The sequence below is a fragment of the Fragaria vesca genome, linkage group LG3 (genome assembly GCF_000184155.1).
Source record: "Fragaria vesca subsp. vesca linkage group LG3, FraVesHawaii_1.0, whole genome shotgun sequence".
In the NCBI taxonomy this organism is placed as follows: Eukaryota; Viridiplantae; Streptophyta; class Magnoliopsida; order Rosales; family Rosaceae; genus Fragaria; species Fragaria vesca.
Window position 1 is genome coordinate 24,433,825 of NC_020493.1, and position 9,617 is coordinate 24,443,441.

Consider the following 9,617-nt stretch of genomic DNA (forward strand, 5'->3'; position numbering starts at 1 on the left):
CTAAGTTAATGATTAGGAGTTTCTGTTAAGTATGATAAACAATGGAGGTTGAAACATGCATGTGGCAATTATGTGAATTATTAAGCAAAACAGACATGAGAATTGAGATAAACATATATATATAAGAAGAGGTTACTGATAGCTTAGGTATTATCATTCTGCATATTTTATGTAAATTAAACAGGTATAACGAACTCTATGATCGAATTGGGGGGCCAATTTGGAATGATGCATTGTATGTATCCAAAAACAGGATAGATAGAGAACAGTATGTTTGCATCGAAAATTTACTTCTCTTCAATCCAGATATGATGTTTGCTGCTACATGCATGCACCTTAATTTATACAGCTGATGGATGCCACAGTAAACCAAATATTATTTAAGAGGAGCACTTATAGACTTCTTTTGTCCAAAAGAAGTTGGTTAGAGTTATAAGTTATGTGGAATACCTATATATGATTTTGGTTCTTGGAGCTAATTAAATATGAACTAATTAACTTAATTATAGAGAATATATATATATATATATATATATATCCAGCCCCTTTCTATTGAGGGATCCCTATTTTTGGCCACTTTCTAGGGATAGGGCATTACACCACTTCCCAATTGAATTTTTACATCTCCACCGTTCATATCTTAGGTCTATATGAGTAGATCACCTCTACAAAATTTCATATGATTTGGTGATCGTTAAGACTTTCAAAAGTTTGATTTAGTTTTAATGATTTTGAACGATCCAGCTTATGTCAAACTAAAACCGTTGAAGGTCATTAAAACTAAATTGAACTTTTGAAAGCCTTAACGATCACCAAATCATATGAAATTTTGTAGAGGTGATCTACTCATATAGACCTAAGATATGAACGGTGGAGATGTAAAATTATAGTCGGGAAGTTAGTGTAATGCCCTATCCCTATAAATGGCTTAAAATAGGGATCCCTTATTGGAAGGGCCCTGTTCAAGTTCCAACTTGTCAATAAAATAAAATAAAACCATTCAAGTTCCAATCATCGCCGGAATTTTTGTACCGTTATCAGTAATGACTACAGGAAATTTCAAATAGATAGGGAAAGGAAAAAAGTGACCTGGGTCTGCTAGCTTCTCCAAAATTCAAATCATAGGATTCACAAAAATAATTGGTTGTAGTATAATCTTCCATTCGTAAGCGAAATATTATGAGTTTGACTTACGAAAAGACTGATGATTGTCAAATTTAAGTTATTTGATCAGTCAATACAAGAGAAAACCATACACCCTTAAACAAGTAAAGCACATCTTATTAAATTCATCATGAGTTCGTTTAAATTATAGCATACAAAAACCGGCTTAGCTGAAACACCTAATCTCTTTTTCCCCAATGTTTTTCGAGATGGGGTTTGAACTGCAGTTTAAGATTCTCTTTTCCCTCTGGTCAGGTCTCTCTATACTTCTTCTATCTGATAAAACCATCTCATTTTCTACGGCACTGATGATGATGGCACATATTAGACAGACATTTTAGCTTTATAAAGAATTGACTCCTCACAATTCATCCTTCACGTCATTGGTGCTGCTCTCCTGGCTCTCTTTAGCAACATATTCCTTGGATTTTGGAGTTGAAGTCGGCTTTTGGAGCTTGAAAGGGATTGATGTGTGTTTCTTGAGGAACTTGTAGAATGCCACCACTGTACGGTCAGAATCTACTGTAATCTGTCAACACCAGAGAAGCCAGATATTCTACATAAGATACGAAACGAGGAAGAGAAAACACACAAGCCCACAAGAGAGATAATTTTAACAATTCCCAATTTTAAATGCCTTACCGGATCAAAGCTCTTATTTCCAGCTGGGAAGAATAGAAGTGTGGGGAACCCATCAGCCTGCAATATGACATGAACAGATTATAGCATTAAACATTCAATTTCCCCCAATATGTGGATATGGACATTAGCTATTGAACAGAAAATACATTGAGAAGCTGTATGCTTAGAAAAAGAAGTCGACAGATTATAGCATTAAACATTCAATTTTTTCAAATGGATTTTTCCATCAATTGAGGACAAGGGGCCTCTACATTTTCTGTCAACATCCAAGTTTGACCCGAAAACTCTCTAATATGCAATTTGAATGTGACGTTACCTTTGCCCTGGGATGCTCATTAGTGGTTCCGTCCATCTTGGCTATAACAATAGATTCAATGCCTCGAAGATGTTTGGCAAGCTTGTTGTAGGTTGGTTCCAGAGATTGGCAATGCCCACACCAGGGTGCATAAATCTGAGATTATATAGGATTCAATCTGAGAACATACAAATATAAAATTCAATCCATTATTTGTTTGTTTCTTGGTTGATTGATTACCTCAAGAAGAACATCCTTTGACTCATCCAAGACAATATCATCAAAGTTATTTCCAACAACTATTTTCACATCTCCATCGTTCTATGCCAATCACAAGATACACAAGTTAGAACAGTCAGCCAAGAAGACAGAGTAAGTGGAGTAATGAAACTCAAAACTTACAGTTTCCGGGATCGGGTCTGACTTATAGAAAGCTTTTAGTTTATCCTCAAGGAAGTCCTCCCCAAAAGCCTAGAATAGAATCACTATGTTAGAGTAGACCCAACTTCAATCTCACCAACAGGTGCAGTTAATCCCCTCAAGTCACTTCCAGCATCTTTTGGATGAATGGAAATTTATATAATATATGAGAGAGAGAGAGAGAGAGAGAGTTCAAACCTTTATGTTAGCCAAGGTCACTTCTTTGTCAAGAATAAACTTCCTAGCATCGTCATTTCCGGTGTATGCGAGAACCTACGAAAAAATAATCCATGAATTCCCTACATATACTAGTATATTACACACAATAGTACTGAAATAAAAATGAACAATCAAATATCAGAGGTTGGATGAGAAGCAAAGAAAATACCGTTGGAGCATCACCAGTGATGCCAAAATATTCTGAAACTGGCTTTCCGACATCTTCATTATCCGTTTCCACAAATACAAAGATAAGCTGCAAGTAACAAGCCATAACATACACATAAGAAACATATAGAGATAAGTAGAATAAAAAGATTTATAACTTACAATTTTTTTATTAAGCAAATATTATTTGATTATGTCTTAAGAGTACTGTGCATATGGATGTCCTAGCACCTAAAAAGGATCATATCTATTCAGGTCATATTTAGTTGTCATAAGGAATACATAGCACAGCAATGACAGCATCGTAAAAGTAAATACAATATGAGCAACCTATGTAAACAACATTTCTTTCCTATCTAGATAAGATAGAGTACCTAAACAGTAAAAAGGATGTGTACAAACTGAAATAACATAAAGTAGCATGGGGTCACTGACAAAGACAGAATTTCCTAGGTTCTAAAGAAACTGTAGTCCCCTAGGATAGCCAAGACATCTTTTTCCCACAAACACACACTCCCCAAGGAGTATTTCATTCTAGCCACACCACCCAAAACACAGCAAAATGCACTACCTCTGGATGAAACTACACCCTTTTTTTTCTTCCAGAAATTGTGTTGTGCCTACAAAATAATACTATACAAGAGGCTAGACCTATCCAGCTTCCCTCACAGGCAATAGGGGAGTGAAGAAGCAAGTGACCAGCATTTACAGCACCAATGGAAATAACAAAACAGTATTTCATGTGTAGGCCAGTTCAGTACAAAACAGAAACCAGATACGTACATGAATAATTTTCCCAGGCCCTATTTTTTCTATATATTTCCTGGTCCAAGGGCAACTGTAAACATCCTTGACCTCCACCCTAGATCTGAGTACAAATTTAAATTACACATAGTTGCAATGCTGGATTGGAATTAAAAAATAAATAGAAGAACAGACCATTGTATACATACAATTGCTCTTTAGAGAAGGTCGTATATTTGTTATCTTAGATACTCTCGAAGAAGTTTTCATACAAGAAGTTTTCAAATATGCTCTTTAGTGTAGAACATATTTGAGAGCGCTTGCTGATAACTATACCTTTCCTTTGAATAATTTTGCTGCCTCTACAAACTCCGGGAGAACCTTCTTTGAGTCCTTCGAAGTGGCGAAGAGCAACAGCTGAGAATACAAGTATTCATACATGTCAATCACCATTATATTATATTAAAGAAGTTTAAACTGTTTACTTTTAATTATTTAAGCAAAGAGATATATCATAATTCTGAAGTCACATCTATAACAGAATGAAATGATACCTGTTTCTTTATTTCACTTTCAAAAATGGAAGGTGCATTCTCCCTAGTAAACGTGACAACCAAAGGAAGCTTGTTTGCAAAGACAAACTCGGCAATTGCAGACTTGTCAAATTTACCGTCTGCAGAAATTAAAAGAGTATATAAGCAATGCAACCCCAAAATCATATTCCACGATCTCACCTGATACGAAAATAACACAAAAGAAAAACTAACCGAAATGGCTTAGCTTCTCATCCTCTTTCTTTATCAGGACCAGTGCAGGGCGTTTGACGTCGGAGTCAATATGGAATAGTTTTGCCACCTTTGGATCCACTGTTTGGTAGAAGTTGACATCATCGTCAAGTCTTGAAGCAGCAGAAAGCTCATCACTCTCAGGACCCTGTTATCAAGGACGAGGCATAGTGACATGAGTAACAATCTCATGGAGGCAGACAATGACACTCGTATTGCTTTATTTAGCTCAGCCTTGGTATATCCATTTCATTCTATGATCTTCAAATTTTACTTAAGAACATTTGTATGTATAATCAAATAGCATACAGAACTCAATTTCTATTTGACAACAAGCGTGCTGTAATAAGATGGACCAAGTAAAAATACTAGAGTACAGGGGAGCAGGGGTCAACTAAAGCCTTCACAGAACTCGAATATCAGATTAAATCAAAGCCCCAAAATATATCATTTTCTTTTTCATTATTCCCTCAGATCAAATGGCTAACTAGCGCATCATATATATCAATCATAGGCTGATCGATTATCATACATTTTACACTAACAAAGTTAAACTTTTAAATAAACATCACAGGGAAAAGAAAGATCAATAGGGACCAAACATACCACCAAAGAGTTGAGGAATCCCACAACAAATTTAGTTTCAGAAGTCAAAATGCGCTCTGCATCCTCCACCGTGGTCACGTTAGCGATACCAGGCCCGGTCTTCTTCTTGATCCAGGTCACAATAGCCTCTCTGAATTCACATTTCACACAAATCAGACTCCGAAATCTTCATACTCTACAAACAAAATTCGAAAGCACAACAACAACACTCACTTGGTCCTTTGACCTGTATAAGGCTTGTGAACTCCATCACTAAAGAAAAAGAGAGTCGGAAAACCCTGCACATCATACTCCTGCGACAACTCATTCTCCTCCGTCGCATCAACTTTGGCCAAAATTACATCTCCGCCCTTGAGCTCCGTCGCGGCCGCCGCGTATTCCGGAGCCAAGGCCTGGCAGTGACCGCACCACGGCGCATAGAACTCAACCAACACGAACCTGTTCTTCTTGATCGTCTCGCTGAAGTTCGCCCCTTTCAAAACGACGACGTCCTTCTCGTCGACCTCCGGCTCCTTAAACGCGTCCTGATCGCCCTCGTCGAAATCGGAGAAGTCGTCGGCTTCGTCGTAGCTGTCGGCGTCGAATTGGTCCGGATCTGGATAGTGCGGCGCGTGGTGGCCCTGCTCGGTCGGCTCTTCGAGGAAGCTGAGATCCTCGTCGTCGTCATCGACGGAGAGGGCGGGGCGGGAGGAAAGGTGGATGAGGAGGGCGGTGAATGTGAACAGGAGAACGAGTCGACTCGCCATTTTCGAGTTGAGTGAGTGAGTGAGTGAGGAGAAGAATGATGAGAGACTGTGTGACTGAGATCTGGTTTTAGCTGGGGTTTAATAGAAATGGAGGACGAGGAGTCAATAAGTCAATGCGCCTCTATGCGACGTCGTTTCTTGGATTGGGGAAAAGGCAACCGTTGCTGGATTTGGTTTAAAAGCATAATCAGCGTCTCACGTTGACCTCATCGAGGATCCACTAGTATCTTTTTGATATATATTTTTCTTAATTTGTAAAATCTTTTTCTTTTTTTCTTTTACTAAATGAGTTTGATTTGCCCAAATATGTGATTGGGGATCTCATTTCCATATTACCTCATCAAACTTTGACGGTGTAATAAATCCTGTAAAAAAAAGGTAGGTTTAAAAGTTGGTCTCTCCGGTAAATGTTTTCTTAGAGAATATATGAAAGTTTGCGTAAAAGATGTGGTATGGTTGAATTCAGGCAAAATATTAAAGACACGAAACAATCGATAGTTTGTGAAGTAAAAGTTTAATTTAAATATCTTGATTGAAATAGTGTACTTGTGCTTAAATAATTGGATAAATAACCACCACATGCAGGTGGTCAAGTTTTTTTATATTTTATTTTTATTTTTTTTAAGAGTATCAACGATGGTATCCTCAAAGGCTTTCTAAGCCCAGAAACTAATCCGCGCCGAGGATTTTGTCAGAACGCTTCCTCCCCTCTGATCACCAAGAACAAATTGGGATTTAACTCCAATTAGCGTCGGCTGGGATTTGAACCTGAGTATGGGGGTTCAACACTTAGGCTCTTACCAACTCGACCACTTGTGGTGGTTTGCTGGCGGTCAAGTTGGTAAGAGTTTAGATGTGGAACCTCTATACTTAGGTTCGAAACATGCCTACGTTGATTGAAGTTTAAATTAAATAAAGGCAGTGTTAGAGGGTCTTAATAAAGCCTAAAATTTATGGTCTTAATCCTATGTGGCATGGCATGCCATGTCACATAGACACATCATTAATTTAATAAATCATGTTATTTCATTCTTAGGTAAAAATCCAATCTTAACCTTAATAATTAATAGATGTTATATACTAATATGGAATAGTTTCTTACCTTTTAATATGGATGCGTATATACCAATAATAATGACCAAGTTAATAATCATACTAAATTAGGCTTTTATACCATAAATCAATTTCATAAATTTATTAAAATTTCATTCTATCTCTGCGAATCGAAATTTAGTTCCATTTTAATATTTTATTTTTACAGTTTAAAACTATGATATCTATATATAAACCATATTATGTTAAGAATTTTGAAAATAAAATAAAAAATAGAAAAATCTCTATAGAATTTCTTTTGGATAATTACGTGTGTGTGTATTATAAGAATTCGTGCAAACTATTGAGGATGCATCATGCATGAATGTCACTGAATATTTTCTTTTGGTGGACGAAATTGTTTTTCCTTTGACAAATTATATATGTATATATATATTTCATAAGAATTCGTGTTTTTGAACAAATATATTTTCGGAAATATATGTATTTTCACACTATATTTTACATTCAATCCAAGCATGATAGTGATGAAAAGAAAAAGAGAAAGAAAATGCTAGAAATACATATTTTTAATAATAAAAGAAAAACACAAATCAAATTTTTTCTCTTAATAAAAAGACAAAATAATCTAGAACCATTGTATTTAGAAGGGTAAAATTGTATTTTTGCTTAAGAACGACTTGATATAATCTTTTTAATTGGTGATGTGTGTAGGTGACATAGTATGTCATTTAAGATTAATGCCGTAAATCTTAGGCCTTATTAAGGCCAATAATTATTTTCCATTAAATAAATAAGACATTACTTCTTGGAATCTGGCAGATGATAAAATAAGTGAAATTTGGTTTGCACTGCATGTTGTAAGCGTTGCTTAGTTAAAGCTGAAAGCTTAGGGTTGTAGCAATAGATAGTGGATCTTACAAAACGGTAGCCCTTAGCGCGCGTTTTGTGCCAAACTTCTGTTGACAATTCATTCATTTCATGAGCTTAGCTTGTGTGTATGAGAGTTTAATCTCAAAGTGCTTTCCATGAGGCACATGCACATCCTTCGTGACGCGCATCTGGTTTTTTAGGCATGCATGACAGCATGCATCAATATGAGACTTTAGACAAAGAAAAAGTAAATTTTGTGTGAATTGTCGCCGGTTTTGAACCCAGGTATGAGATTTCCACACCTATACTCTTGTTTGCTCAACCATCTATGATGGTTGTCGGTAAGCCATGGCTTTGTTGGTTAAAGTGTTTAACTGAAAACTTTGAGGTCAAGGGTTCAAACATCATGGACATATGTAGGGTGTGTGAGTTATTAATAAAACGTTTTTTTAAAAATAAAAATAAAAAAAAAAAAAACCAATCTATGATGGTTAATTGTCAATTAGTTTAGAATTTTAGATGGTTGAATCTCCTTGGGACGTAGTTGGTTGATTAACTACGATTTTGAAACAGATCTTGAAGCTAGTATTCATGTTGTCAACGAGAATTTAAACTCTAAGAGTTTCTTGAAGTATGTTAGTTAGGGTCTTAGGTACGAAAGGAGGGTTGATATCTTTACAAACAAATATTGATGAATCAAAACAAATGTTACATAGCCTAATGTTATTCCTCGATAACCTTTGCCGAATAAAAGGAAAAATCAGTTGAACACGCATACCCACATCATCAATCATATAAAGTATAGAAGCAAAAGCAAGGTAAATATTGATAGATAGATCAAAACAAATATTGATAGTCTCAGTTTCAATTGTTTGTATGCGTATTTTTTGTTCAACTTTGGCTTCTGAATCTTTCAAACGTACAGTTTTACCAATCAAAAAAATAAATGACTGAAAAGATTCTTGTGCAACAAAAACGTAATCTATATATTGAGGTTTTGATAGAGTTCAATCAGGTTCGGAGATCTATATATTCAAAAACATCAATAGAAAATTTCATAAAAGTCTACTTTCTAACATTTGTTCCTTCATAAGTCCACCTTAATTTTTTTACCCATATAAGTCCACTTTAAAGGTCAGATTCGTCATCTTACTTTCATTTCATACCTAAAATACCCTCCCAATCACTCCCTACCAAAAAAAACGGACTCTTCCTCTTTCCCAGTTATATATATATATATATATATATATATATATATCTCTCTCTCTCTCTCTCTCTCTCTCTCTCCCCGTTGATATCTCTCTCTCTCTCCGGCGTGAGGGCCTCCGAAAATTGACCAGAACCCTAAATCCCTCGCTGGAAGTCTAAGCCTTAGGGCCTCCGCTGCCTTATACAACCTCCATATCGTATCCTTCATCCTCGGCACATCGTCGCCGCTGATAGCAACGCCGCCACCTTCGTGTCCTCAATCTCATCGAAGCCTGGAGCCGACCTGAACGTCGACGAGCCGTAATAGATCGATCTCAGATCTTCAAATCTGAACGACGAGACCTCTACCTCGTCCGATCCTCCGATCATCCCATCGTCATTGCCGGCATCACCTTCTCCGATCGGCCTCGGCACGTCGATGAGCTAGAGGATTTTGGTGTGTTTTATGTTTATGTTGAGGATTTTGGTGTGTTTATGTTGACGAATGGAGTGTTTTGTGTTTCTGTTGAGGATTTTGGTGACTTTCAATGAACTAGAGGCTGCTGCCATGGCATGTGCTGATCTGATGGCCACCAGACGACTTGTAATCTGGCTTCAGGTGGTGGTAGTAGTTTTCGTAGATGGTAGTAGCAGCTTTTGTGGCTAGCAGTAGTATTTTTTGTGTTAGTCGGAAACCTCACAGTAGTAGCTTTT

The 9,617-nt window shown here is 36.7% G+C and overlaps 2 protein-coding genes across 2 annotated transcripts in view; both read right to left on the minus strand.

The window, feature by feature from the left end:
- Positions 1 to 1,187: 1,187 nt before the first annotated feature.
- Positions 1,188 to 5,823, minus strand: LOC101292100 (protein disulfide isomerase-like 1-4-like). Its single transcript, XM_004294983.1, has 12 exons — positions 5,257 to 5,823; positions 5,044 to 5,173; positions 4,420 to 4,585; positions 4,207 to 4,325; positions 3,989 to 4,069; positions 2,910 to 2,996; positions 2,720 to 2,794; positions 2,504 to 2,572; positions 2,342 to 2,422; positions 2,123 to 2,257; positions 1,807 to 1,863; positions 1,188 to 1,693 (listed from the first exon to the last, which is right to left on the minus strand). The coding sequence occupies exons 1-12, from the start codon at positions 5,787 to 5,789 to the stop codon at positions 1,526 to 1,528; spliced, it is 1,701 nt and encodes a 566-aa protein (XP_004295031.1). The 5' UTR covers positions 5,790 to 5,823; the 3' UTR covers positions 1,188 to 1,525.
- A 3,305-nt stretch (positions 5,824 to 9,128) lies between these two features.
- The window catches only part of LOC101298878 (TATA-box-binding protein 2-like), a 3,647-nt gene continuing 3,158 nt past the window's right edge, over positions 9,129 to 9,617 (minus strand). The window contains exon 4 of the mRNA XM_004296163.1: positions 9,129 to 9,347. Within this exon, the coding sequence (XP_004296211.1) occupies positions 9,129 to 9,347 (219 nt within the window). The remainder of the gene's footprint in view (positions 9,348 to 9,617) is intronic.